The following is a 14,151-nucleotide window of genomic DNA, read 5'->3' on the forward strand; positions in this document are numbered from 1 at the left end:
TGATAATTTTAATGATAAGGGTGGTAGTTAAGGTTAATGGGCCTAATAAAAACAATAGCCGTACTTTATGAGCTCAGAAGATTTAATTCAATTATCCTGTTCGTTCGCCTAATAATGCAGAAAGAGAGCTCTTATTTATCATCAGTTGTGATTAGGAAATGCTGAAACCAAAATAAAATGACAAATTCTCTTGTCTAATCCCAGGGCAGGGGGAGGTCAGCTTAAGACTGGGTGTGTCAGGAAGGGAGGATGTTCCGCTGCAGGTAAGGGAAACCCAACTACAGTGGCTTAAAAATTCATTTTTTTTCCTCATGTGACAAGTTGTCCAGAGGTAGGTAGGTATTCCATATCCACGATGCCGGAAGTGCTTTTCTGCTGTCAGTGGTCACAAGATGGCGCCTGTGCCTCTAGGCTCTGGTCTGTATTCGAGGAAGAGAATGAAAAAAGTTGTGCCATCTAAGTTTGCTCTCTTTAACAATCAGAGTATGATACAGTGACTTTTACTTATGTCTCCTACCATCTCACATACTACCCCTAAGTGCAACAGAGTCTGGGGACATCATTTTTAGAAAATGATCATATTGCCGTTCCAAATAGAACTAGGATTCTGGTGCTGAGGAAGAAGCAGAAAGTGGCTATTGGGCAAGTAGCTTATAGTGTCTATTATACTAGTGTTTAATCATTATTCCAGTGAGATCCTCAACACAAACGTACGTGTGGTGTGTGGGAGAATAATGAGGCACCAGCCATCAAGATCTGCAATAGTTTATACAGAGCGGAGCAATGTTTATTCATGCTGCAAAATGAAATGTAGAATGGTAGCCCATAACACAATGATATTCTGGGCCCAGAGGAGATAAGAAAACAGTACTAATATTTATTAAGCATTTACTTTGTGCCAGATACAGTGCAAAGCATTCTACATGCTTTATCTTATTTCATTCAACTTTACAAAGTGAGGTACTATTATTATTCCCACTTTCCAAATGGGGAACCTGAGACTTAGAGAAGTTGACTTGTCGGAGGTCATATACCTAGAAAGTGGCAGAACTGGGATTTTGAACATAGGCCATTTGCTACCCAAGCTTTAGCTCTTGGCCAATAAGCCAGCGATTCTCAAACTTTAGCATGCCTTGGACTCTCCTGGAGGCTTGATAAAACACATATTGCTGGGCCCCACCTCCAGAATTTCTGATTCAGTAGGTCTGGGGTAGGGACGGAGAATTTGCATTTCTAACAACTTCCTAGACGATGCTGAGGCTGGTGGTTCAAGACCACACTTCTAAGAAGTGCCACCATGTAAGATGATAACAGCGAGTTAAAGAATAAGTAACATTTATTGTAGGCTTCCTATTGTTTAAGTTCTCTTGTCCATGCTAGGGAATATGAGGTAGACATTATTCCCTTTTTCTGGATGAATCTCAGATACGTGAAATACCGTGCCCAAGTCTGCATAGCTAATACTAAGTGTTACAGGCAGTGTTCAAAACCAGGTCTGTGGAGGCCCAGAGCCCACTACACAGTGTGTCATTTTTCCAGGCCAGGGAAGTCTCAGCTGCACCACTTTCCTTAAAGCCCTCTTGTCTAGTGCTGCTTTCACTACAGGTGCTGCCTTTGCACCCCCTCGTCCAATCAGCGCCATCTCTGCTCTCTCCTTTAGGGGGGAAAGGATTTCTCTTCACTGTGGCTGACCTGCAGGCTGGAGTCGTTCGCTATCATCATGATGACAGTGACTCCACCAAAGACTTTGTGGTCTTCCGGATATTTGATGGCCATCATAGCATCCGCCATAAGTTTCCTATCAACATCTTGCCCAAAGATGACAGCCCCCCGTTCCTCATAAACAATGTTGTGATTGAACTGGAGGAGGGACAGACCATACTGGTTCAGGGGTCCATGCTGAGAGCTTCAGACATAGACTCCAGTGATGACTACATCTTCTTTAATATCACAAAACCACCACAGGCTGGAGAGATTATGAAAAAGCCAGGGCCAGGCCTGATAGGTAAGTTCTGACAGTAAGATCATTTGTGTCAGAATTCGTGCAGAGGTGGAAATCAAGTTTATGAGGTAAGATACAATTATTATCCCCATTTTATAGATGGGAAGCCTGAAACTTAGAGAAACTAAGTTGATCTATCCAAGGATGGGCATCTGGAAAGTTCTAGAGCTGGGCCTGAAGGTAACCATTACACTATGAAAAATTAAGATTGCCAAGCACAGTGATAGAACAAATAAGTTTGAAGAGAGATATTTGGCCTATTCTAGGTTATTGATAAAGTAATTTCATGAATGATATTTGCTTATATTTTGTTAGAATAATTTTATAACTACGTCTTAAAGTAGTCAGGAGTAACAAAGCAGGGATCAAGTAGTTAGTGTTCCTTAAGACTATCTTTCTTAAAAATATTTTTCTAATGCTAATTTCTCTATGTATTTTAAGAGAGGTGTGGCAATTTTAATTTTTTTGCTTTATTATTTATAATCTTTGATTAACAACTGTTAATGAAGATTCCTTGGATATATACAACATATGCAGAGTGGAGTAGAGGAGACTTGGAGATAAGTCCTATATCTTTATACCCCAATGCCTGGCAGATGGTTGCAAAAATATTTGGTGTTTTATGGACCCAACAGGTTATCCTGTCCCTGGCTTCTTTCAGAGGGATCTATTTAATGGCATTATCTACTATCGTCACTTTGGTGGTGAAATCTTTGACGATTCTTTTGAATTTGTCCTGTGGGACAGCCATGAACCTCCAAATTTCTCAGTGCCACAGGTAAGAGGCCATCTCTAAACACCTTCCCAAAATCTTGTCCACAGATATCAGTTCTCGGAGATGTTATTAGAAACTACATGAAAATAGGTTTCAGTGTTCAAAGTCTGAGAAGCAACAGATTAAGCAAAATTAAGTCAATTTCTTTGCAACATCACTTCTCTTCCATTTATTTTTTTAAAGAGTTTTATAAATTTCCATGAATGTGGTGTTTCCAAGGTTATTTAACGGTGGGACCCTTTTGTACAGAACACCTCACAAAATTTTTTGGCCTCATAGCACTAAAGAAAACAGTGACATTTTATATGTAGTGGTTAAAGTATAGGCTCTGGAGTTAGACAGTCTATGTTTCTCTTCTGTCCTTGACACTAATTAACTGGTTGATCTGTGCCTCAGTTTTTTCATCTTTAAAATGGAATAATACTACTTCCTTATAGAGTGATTGTGAAGGCGAGATAATATATATAAAATACTGAGAACTTTTTGGCACATGGTAAGTACTCAATAAATAAATTAGCTATTATTTATTGTTGCTTTTGAAGAACTAGGAGTTTTGCTACCACTCAAGTATATCATTTAAATATATAGAATGCAGATATAGATTTAAGGAGGCATTCTATAAAGAAATTACAGCAAATGGAATCGGTGTACAGTCTGGACAACTATAAAGGAGTAGACTCTTTGCAAGGAGAGAGCGGTTGGTGGTAAGAGCAGAAAAAAGAGAGCTGAAAATAAATGGTCACCTACTACATGTAGTTTTTTTTTTCCTAGACAGTTTATACCTATTATCTTGGAAGATACCATGTATAAGGATCTAAGCAAATCTTGAACCAGTTCTAGAATGACTACTGAAAGTAGGTATCCCTATTGGTTATATAATGTGTTCCCATGTCACAGTCATTCACATTAATTAATGCATACATGGGCATTAAGCTGTTCATGTGTTTGCACAGATGAAGGTAACAAAAAAGGGTGATTAGGAAGAATGGTGTCAGAGAACCCAGAAACTGAAGGAAGTAGGTGATTCCTGTTAAGAGGAAATGGAGAATGAATGAGAAAATTCTCGATTCAACTGCTTATTGAATAACAAATCAACTCCTTTACAAATAATGGGCCCCTATTTTCATCAATGTATTATGCACCATTTCTAGATTACATTTTTTAAAATAACTATTTCTATGTATTTTTTTTAAAGGTTTATTTCTTTTTTTATTGGGGAATGGGACCAGGACTTTATTGGGGAACAGTGTGCACTTCCAGGACTTTTTTTTTCTTTTCCCAAGTCAAGTTGTCCTTGCAATCTTAGTTGTGGAGGGTGTCGCTCAGCTTCAAGTTGTTGTCCTTTCAGTCTTAGTTGTGGAGGGCGCAGCTCAGCTCCAGGTCCAGTTGCCATTGCTAGTTGCAGGGGGCGCAGCCCACCATCCCTTGCAGGACTCGAGGAGTTGAACTGGCAACCTCGTGGTTGAGAGCCCACTGGCCCATGTGGGAACTGAACCGGCAGCCTTCGGAGTTAGGAGCACGGAGCTCCAACCGCCTGAGCCCCCGGGCCGGCCCCCTAGATTACATTTTTGATTGAGAATTTAGTTGATTTGATAATCCAAAACGGCAACTATTAGTAGGATTTATTTCTAACCCTTCTGTTGTATCTATTCAAACTGAGTTTTATTTCTGACTAGAATACCATACCACTTTTAGCAGACTCTATGCCTTTTTGAAAATAGAAAACTCATGGCTTCTTTTTCCTCTTCTGCTATCATATATTTTGTAGGTCATATTTTTATTTATATCATATTTCAGTTCATATGTAGTTGTCAGATCCCTCTAAAATAAAGACCACAGTGACTTCATTGAAACAAAACTATTTCTAAATCTTGGCAAATAAGTCAGACTAAAAACTGTAGATCAGTGATAAGGTTACTTCTTCTGATGGGTGGATTTCTAAGGAAGGATCATAATCACATTTTTCTTTGCTTTCATTTTCTTAATCTATGTTGACAGACAGAGAGAATGTATAAATTTGCTCTGTCTTTCTGTACCACCTATTTTTGGCTCCTGAATATTCTCCAGCTCAACCTTGTGCACCCACCTCTCTATCTGACATCTCCACATGTATATCTCACTAGCATTTTAAACTTACCATGTCCACAAGACATTTAGTATATTTACCTCAAAACTTGCACAAAACCACTGTAACTAGAATCTCTGAAACCATCTCTAACTCCTTTGTTTCTCTAATATCTGAAAAACCAATTAGTCAACAAGTCTTACTAAATCTGCTGGATAAATTTCTCTCATCTGTCTCTACTTCCCCACCCCATTGCCATTGCTTTACTTCCAACTTTCATCTTTTTGGGACTAGATTATCAGAATCCCTCACATGGTCTCTTAAGAATAGAAGAGATCCTTTTAATTCAGGACAATTGAAATCCTTTGATACAGTAGCAGCACATTTAGTAGAATCCACCTAGCATCAAGTTCCCCCAAATTCTCCCTCTTCTGATTTGTGGCAGCTCTAGCTTAGTTCCTTTCCAGACTATGGACTTGCTGCTCTAAGCCATAACATCACCTGCGCCTGGAATCATTTTCTGATGTCCCCCTTCCACAATTCCCTCAGGCTGGGTCAGCTGGTATTTTTATATGATCTGATATCAAATCACTATACTGTGAGGTTGTTATTTGTTTTATTGGATTAACTTTGAGCTTATTAATGAGCTCAAAGAATCCTGAACTATTCATCTGTGTGTCTTCATACCTTAGTATCAGACTTAGAATCTCAAGAACTGTGTCTTGGCCCCAAGTGGACTCCTGTTCTTTCAACTTTTATTGAACATAGGAGGAAATAAGAAGACTGAAACATTTGGTAGAAACTGAGGAGTCAGTGAGATGAGGAGGTAGTAAGTATAAAGGTTTATTCTTCAGAGTTTCCAGGAATCAGTGTATTCATAAGAACAAAAGAAGTAGAACAAGGATTTCTGGTCAAGATGGTGGAGTAGGTAAATGCTGTGCTTGCCTCCTCACGTGACCACATCAAAATTACAACTACACTACAGAACAACCATCGTTGAGATTGACCTGAAGTCTAGCTGCACAGAAGTCCTACAACTTAAGGATATCCAGAAGAGGGCAAGTTGAGACTGGTAGGAGGGGCAGAGATGCGGAATGGGCAGGTGTCACACCAGCTCTAGTGACAGTTGGCCTCGGTTCACAACTTAGCCTCTCTTAGGCTCCTCCAAGCACAGTGCAGGTGACGGCCATCTGTGGATTGCTTTGTGTCTCATTCCAGGTGGCCAACCTTTGCAGGGTGCAGGCTGAAGCTGAACTTGGCCTGTGGCAGGGCCCCTCCCAGGAGACTCTTTGGACCAATCTGGAGCACAACCTGGCTGCCTCTGAGTGATGACACACCCAAAAGGCAGACTGGGCAGGCACCAGAGCTCTGCTAAAGTGAATCCTAATCCATAGGGTCAGCCCCTGCATACTAGCTCTTCCACTGTTATCACGGCCAGTTCTTATAATCAACCAGCCTGAGGGTCAATCCTCCCTATTGATATGCAAACAGCAACCAAGGATCAGCTACAATAAGGAAGACACATGCAGTCTACACAAAGGGGCACACATGGAGCACCTGGCTCGGCTGACCAGGGAGACTGTGTCACAGAGATCCGCAGGACATGCACTACATGAGACTGTCTTGAGAGACATGGCAGTTCTGCTTAATACATAGAAACAAATACAGGGAGGCAGCCAAAATGGGGAGACAAAGGAACATGTCCCAATGAAAGAACAGAACAAAGCTCCAGGAAAAGAACTAAACAAAATGGAGACAAGAAATCTACAAGATACAGAGTTCAAAACACTCGTTATAAGGATGTTCAGTGATCTCAGTGAGAGCTTCAGCAAAGAGGTAGGAAACATAAAAATGGAGCTAGAAAACATAAAAAAGAACCAGTCAGAAATAAAGAATACAATAACTGAAATGAAGAATATATCCGAGGAAATCAACAGTAGATTAGATTAAGCAGAGGATTGAATCAGTGATTTAGAAGATAAGGTGGCAGAAAACACCCAAATAGAACAGCAAATAGAAAAAGGAATCCAAAAAAAATGAAGATAGTTTAAGGGGCCTCTGGGACAACATCAAGTGTACCAGAAGGAGAAGAGAGAGAGAAAGGAATCGAAAACCCATTTGAATAAATAATGACAGAAAACTTCCTTATCCTGGTGAAGGAAATAGACATATAAGTCCAGGAAATGTAGAGAGTCCCAAGCAAATGAACCCAAAGTGGCCCACACCAAGACACATCACAATTAAAATGTCAAAGCTTGTAAACAAAGCAAATCTTAAAAGCAGCAAGAGGAAAGCAGTTATAGTTACCTATAAAGGAGCTCCCATAAGACTGTCAGCTGATTTTTCAACAGAAACTTTGTAGGCCAGAAGGGATTGGCACAAAAAATTCAAAGTGATGGAAAGCCTGGACCTACAACCAGATTACTCTACCTAGCAACACTATTATTTAGGATTGAAGGACAGATAAAGAGCTTCCCAGACAAGAAAGAAAAAGTCAAAGGAGTTAATCAACCCCAAACCAGTATTACAAGAAATGCTAAAGAGACTTCTTGGAGAAGAAGGAGAAGAAGAAGAAGAAGAAAAATTATAAATAATAAAATGACAATAACTGCATATCTATCAGCAATTAATATAAATGTAAATGGATTAAATACTCCAATCAAAAGATAGCTAGCTGCATGGATAAGAAAACAAGACCTTTGCTTATGCTGCCTACAAGAGACTCACTTCAAATCAAAAGACATATACAGACGGAAAGTAAAGGGATGGAAAAAGATATTTCATGAAAATGGAAATGAAAAAAAAAAAAAGAAAAAAGCTGTGGCAGCAATACTTGTACCAGACAAAATAGACTTTCAAACAAAGGCTATAGCAAGAGACAAAAAAGGACCTAGTAATCCCACTTCTAGATATTATCCAAAAAAACCCAAAACACAGTTTGAAGGGACATGTGCATCCATATGTTCATTGCAGCATTATTTATAGTAGTCAATATATGAAGGCAACCTGGGTGTCCCTGAATAGATAAGAAGAGGTGGTACATATATACAATGGAATATTACTCAGCCATCAAAAATAATGAAATCTTGCCATCTGTAAACAACATGGTAGGACCTAGAGGGTATTAGGCTGAGTGGAGTAACTCAGACAGAGAAAGCAAATGTCATATGAGTTCACTTATATCTGGAATCTAAAGGACAAGATAAACAAAACAGAAACAAACTCATAGATACAGAGAACATTTTGAGGGTTACCAGATAGGGTGAAAAAGGTGAAGGGTGGAAAAGTACAAATTGGTAGATACAAAATAGTCATGGGGATGTAAAGTATAGCATAAGGTTTATAGTCAATAATATTGTAATAACTATGGTGTCAGATGGGTACTAGATTTATTGAGGTGATCATCTCATAAGTTACACAAATGTCTCATCACTGTGTTTTACACCTAACACTAATATGCTGTATATGAACTTTAATTGAAAAATTTAAAAAAATTATTAAAAAATAGAACAAAACATGTATTTTGTGTGTGTGCTGTAATCATTTTTGTGTTGTAGAACCCTGATAACTTCACTGAAACTCCAATTTTTAAAGGATGTAAATGATGATATAGTTTTCTGATGATAACATCTTCAATTTGGACAAGTATCTGGTCATGGCCTACAAATAAAAGTGAATTTAAAATATTCAACAAAATTTGTAACTTTCAGTTGTTCAAAAGTCCAGAGAAGATGTTTACTTGATGGGAGCTTTTGTAATCAGAAAGTTCCACAGTCACTGAAGATTAAATTAAACTAAGGCACAGGATTGTTTAGGTCGTACTATTAGAACACTTCCTTTGATGGAGGCTGAAACCAAGCATATCCTTAGATGAGAAACAATATAATTAAAGCTGGAAGGAAGTTATATAAGCAGGGATGCCTCTTACCTCCTCTTATCTTTCCCAACTGAATATTCCTGCTGAGAGACGTACCTGCATATCTGATGCACCTAAGAGGGGTCTACATATCGGCAAGAAACTCCCCCCGCGTGTTATATTGGTTGTCATTACTGTCACCAAATAGAGCCTAGTCCACTCAATTTGCTTTTGAAAAATATTTCCTTTTTTATCCTTCTCAGTAGAGGGCTTTATAGAGCTTAAGCCTTAGGTCATAAACCAATAGAAAGAATAACATTAGAAGTAAAATGAAGTGCCCAAAATAAGGATGAAAGAAAGAAGCAGAAAGAGGACTAAGAAACAGAGTAAGAAAGGAAGCAGATGCCACAGAATCCTGTCGGTGACGTGGAAGGGAGCAATGAAATGTGACAGGATGAGAGAACAGGCACCCAGGGTGTGGACATTTATCAGAAGTCAGGCCAGAAAATGCGGTGGGCACAACTGGCATTGGAAGGAGTTCCTGGGCTGAGAAACAACACTGGGTAATCTCAAAGGAAGAGGTAAGGTAAAGAATCAGGCAGGAATCAAAGCTCTGGGCAGAGAAAGGATCAAGAACCCAGGTCGACAAGAAAGTCACATATATTATGAATACAATTCTGAGGGTCAAGGTTAGGCTTTGTCATTTTGTGTACTGAAGTCTGATTCCCTACAAGTCTGTATTGTGGGTGCTTATGGCCATAAGTAGACAGGAGGCATATAGGGGAAGCCAGCAAGCTAGAGCCCAGTGACTGGTCTGGGCACTAGTTTTCCCCTCTCTGGGAATGGGTATTTAATAATGTCTTTTTATAACCAAATTTCAGTAAAATGAGAACACTTTATTTCTCTATGGAGTTTCTTCAAATAGGATTTTTCTCATCCACAGACACACACACACACACACACACACACACACACACACACACACACTGTAATTGTTTAAACATGCATAAATATGTAAAGACACATCAACTTAGGGGATCGTAAAGCATGTTGAAAAATGTGCCCACCAAGAATTACTACAGGGGTATAAAAAAGCATGCTTGTACGTTCTTTTTATACAAAGAATACATTGGAGAATAAATTAGCATGGAAAATGGTCTCTTTGAAGGCACAATAACTATTGTTTCCTTATTAAACCCAGTTTTTCAATTAAGTGGAGCCTCACTGATCCACACTATGGCTGGGAGGGCCCCGTAGAGAATTTCTGAACTTTGTAGATTAGCAAAAAACTATAATTGGAAAAAAAATTGTGACACAGACTCCAGGAGGCTCGAAAAATGGTTGTCATTGTGTTCCTTTATTTTGATGACTGGCTTTAGTGTTTAATTATTGAAATGCTTCATAATGGAGTAGTAAATATGCTGTACACTTTTGTAAAAGTAATGAAGGATGGAGACAGGGAATTAATTTATTGAACACCTCCTACCAAGTACTCACTGTACTACCAGCAATCTCATTTGATCCTGACAACACTTCAGTGTAATAGCCATTGTTATTGTGTTATTGTTCCCAGTGTACAGAGAGAAAAACTGATCCCAAAGGGGTTCAGTGATTTGCCCCAGGGAACACAGCTTGTAAGTGGCCAAGCTGATGTTCTAGTATTTTCCATATCATAGTAAAAGCTTAACCATGTTTTAGTTTTTGCTTTGTACGTCACTTTAAAAAGGAATTCTCTTCACTTTCAAATTGGGTATTGTGAACACCATTATTGTAGACAAAATTGGCATTGCTGATCTATGCTTCAGTGACAATATTAAATTTATTAAAATAAACTGATTAAATTAAAATATTACATTTGTTAAAATAAATCAAAACCAGGGCAAGAATACCCACGATACCAAAGCAAATGTACCATTTTAAGAGACAGTAAATAATTGCTGTCTCACACCACTTGTGGATTATTCTAAGAAAATGTGATGATAAAAGCTGTTTGGCAAATCCTCCTTGGCCTCTAGCAGCATCTAAACCTGTGAGTATGGTTTTAAAAATTCTTAAGATTACAAGGGCATGTTGACTCATTTAGTTAGCAAACACCGATGATGATGCGCTTCTACCTGCAGAATACCCTACCAGTTGTGGTAGAGCTACAGAGATGAAAATAATTTTTATTGAGCACCTACTATGTCCCAGATATTTTATCTACGTAGTGATACTTGGCCCTCATAACCACTCCGTTAGGTTTTCAGTGTTAACTTATATACAAGAAAATTGATATTTAAAAAAGTTGAGTGACTTATTCAAGATCAGTAGCTACTAAGTGATACACTCAGGAGTTTAACTGTCTGTTCACCACCAAATTCCTTGTGGTTTGTACTATACTATGGGCCTCCTCTTATGGAACTTCCAGTCTAGGAGAGGCTGATGTGGAAACTACTAATAATACAGGACCATAAAATAATGTTTGTTGAGGGATAAGCAAAATTCAGGAACAGTTACTTCCAGCTGAGAAATTGGGGAAAGTTTCAAGAAGAGCCGTGAATTATAAGAAGAACTCAGGAGAAAGCAGGAGAAAAGCATTCCAGATTGAAGAAACAACATTATCCAAAGCATAGAGGTGTGTTTGAAGACCCAGTCCTTTGTATACAGCTAGAGTGTTGGATTAATGTTGAAAGGAGTAAAAGATGAAGTTGAAAAATAGATTGTCTAAACTATGGAGGATTATATATGTCTTATCACAATAAATCTGTAAAACATAATTTTAAAAACATAATATTGGCAAAAAAGTCACTACAAAAGTCAAAAATAAAAAACTGTAGCGAGTCTTAGAGAGCATGCTAAGGAGTTTGAATAATTCTGTCCCTTCTGAGTGATTGCTTAAGATTTTTGAGGAGGTGAATAACCTGATTTGATTTGCATTTTAAAAAAAGATAACATTAGAGGTAAGTAAGTCTAGATTAGCTATTGGAGTCAGGGCTAACAGAAAGCTGTTGCAATAACATAAGGAAGAAATTATGAAAACTGGAGCTCGGCCAGTAACAGTAGGAATGACAGCTGGGGTGGGAGGGGGTGTGGTCACTGTAGGAATTTTATAAGTAGAAACACTGGGAGGTGTGTTACACATATGTAGGTGGAGAAGGGGGGAACCAAAAGTAATGTCAAGATTTCTAGAATCAATGAATAGAGGGAGGTAAGAAAGTACAGGTTGTTGGTGGAAGGGAGATGTAGAAATACCCATTCTATAGCACTTATGACTGCATTAATTAGACTTGTGATAATTACATTCTTAAAATATAAAATGGGTGGAGAATGTTTAATTTTTGGCTCACGTTCTTAATAGCTCCTGAATCATTTCATTGGAAGTGTATTATAAATGACGGTTTTTGAAAGTCATCAAAAATCACTGTGACTAGGTGATTGGGATGTTTTCTTGGGTGTCTTTTTGGTATTTCAAATTAATGATATAGATCATTTCTTCCCAGGTGGTGACAATTCATATCACTCCAGTGGATGACCAGCTTCCAAAAGAGGCACCTGGAGTTTCTCGGAATTTGGTTGTCAAGGAAACTGACGTGGCCTACATAACTAAGAAACATCTACATTTTATAGATACAGAATCGTATGACAGGTTGCTGCGCTATACAATAACAATTCCTCCATTTTTCTCCTTCCACCACAGGTATCTCTATGAAAAGTCACCACCTGGGCTGTTAGTGCAGGTTTGTGTGATAGGACTGCAGAGTCAAAAGTGTCAGTGTATAGTACTGTGGTTCGATTGCTTTGTTCGTCAGGCATGAACTTAAATTCAATTCAGCATTTACTCTAATCTGAAGCTTATACCTCCCTTCAAAAGTGGTATTAGTGGGTAAGTGACCTGTATCTTATAGTGTCTTCGGCTTAGGAAGGCTTAAAGCAGTCTTTAATCCCCTTCCTAAAAAGAATGCTTCTTTCTTCTTTTTAGTAAAATTTATTGAGTTGTTATAACATTAATTTAAGGTATAGCAAGCCACAGAATGGTCATATTCTATGATTCCAATCCAGAAAGTGGCGTGAATATATCTGAGGCTTGTATCAGGTATGTGGTAGTGTTGAAACAATTTTAGAATGAGAATAAAGACACACTTTCATGATGGCAAAGTAGAAAATATTGTACATATTTTTTGCATTAACGATAAGAATGGCATTGATGATATTGGACTTAAGGTGAGAACCCCCCCGCCCCCAACATAAAGAGAGAATAGGAAGATGGAACATTTGATTTCTTCCCACAATGAACTGTTGTGGTTTTTCTTTTTTAAATTGGTTGTAGGCTATTTGACTTAATTTTTGTTACCTGGAAAATGAGTGAAAATGTTCTCCTGTATTTCTCTTTAGACACTTGGATGCTGGGAAATTATTCATGGTGGACAGCATACCAAAGCTAACCAAAAATCCTGCAGCCCTGGGCCTGAAGTCATTCACTCAGGTAGGATGCTATGCTGAAATGTTGAAGAATATGATGGAAGTGTCTTCTGAGAAGTCCTGGGGCTCCTAGTATTGCTCTTCTAGAGGTTGGCCTTTGACATCTATTACAGATGCTTGATGTCTTTATCCCTTTTGCTTGTACATTTGCAATAAGCATGTGACATCTATTTGACAATGTTTGATCAACCTGGATATGCTTTCCAAATCTTGTTGTAATTCAACAGACTTTTGCACTGTTTTGCCAGCAGCAGGGCTGTGATTTAGAGACCTGGTGCATATGTTTTTATTCCACCAAGTTCAGTTTATCTACTATTAGGTTGCTAGAGCTGCCGTACCAACGTGCCACAAACTGAGTGGCTTAAAACAACTGAGATTTATTATCTCACAGTTCTGAAGCCTGGAAGACTGAAATCAAGGTGTCGACACGACCATGCTGTTTCTAAAACCATGCGGTGGAATCTCTCCTTGCCTCTCCCTAGCTACTGGTGGTTTGCCGACGATGATCTTTGACATTCTTTGGCTTGTAGGTGTATTGCTCCAACCTCTGCCTCTGTCATCCCATGGCCACCGTCTTCCTGTTTGTCTGTCTTCTCTTATTATAGGAGTAAGGTTACCAGTTAGATTAGATGAAAGGCCCACTCTTCTCCACTGTGACGTCACCTTAACTAATTACATCTACAACAAACTTATTCCCAAATAAGGTCCCATTCTGAGGTACTGGGGCTTAGGATTTCAACATAGCTTTTGGAGAGGGACACAATTCAACCCATAACGTCTTCTGACTTCCAAAATTCTTATCAGTCGTCTCCCTACTCCTGTGGAATCTACTCTTTAGATCCCCACAGGGGTCACATTAATGGTGATGAGCACTTAGATAGTAGCCACCTCCGTGGTTTGTGGCTTCATTACGCCTAATCTCACTGTAGTTAGAAGTTGTAAATGAGTATGTCTGCCCCATCTGGTAAGTGTTGTCATTTTATCAGTTTTACAGA

General features: G+C 38.7%; 1 protein-coding gene across 5 annotated transcripts in view; it reads left to right on the top strand.

The window, feature by feature from the left end:
• The window catches only part of FREM1 (FRAS1 related extracellular matrix 1), a 168,804-nt gene that overhangs the window by 52,209 nt on the left and 102,444 nt on the right, over positions 1-14,151 (top strand). For all 5 annotated transcript variants that reach the window (XM_033123895.1, XM_033123893.1, XM_033123896.1 and 2 more), the window contains 4 exons: positions 1,661-2,005; positions 2,638-2,780; positions 12,178-12,374; positions 13,070-13,160. In XM_033123895.1, coding sequence (XP_032979786.1) covers positions 1,661-2,005; positions 2,638-2,780; positions 12,178-12,374; positions 13,070-13,160 — 776 coding nt within the window. The remainder of the gene's footprint in view (positions 1-1,660; positions 2,006-2,637; positions 2,781-12,177; positions 12,375-13,069; positions 13,161-14,151) is intronic.

This window comes from Rhinolophus ferrumequinum, chromosome 12 (genome assembly GCF_004115265.2).
Source record: "Rhinolophus ferrumequinum isolate MPI-CBG mRhiFer1 chromosome 12, mRhiFer1_v1.p, whole genome shotgun sequence".
In the NCBI taxonomy this organism is placed as follows: Eukaryota; Metazoa; Chordata; class Mammalia; order Chiroptera; family Rhinolophidae; genus Rhinolophus; species Rhinolophus ferrumequinum.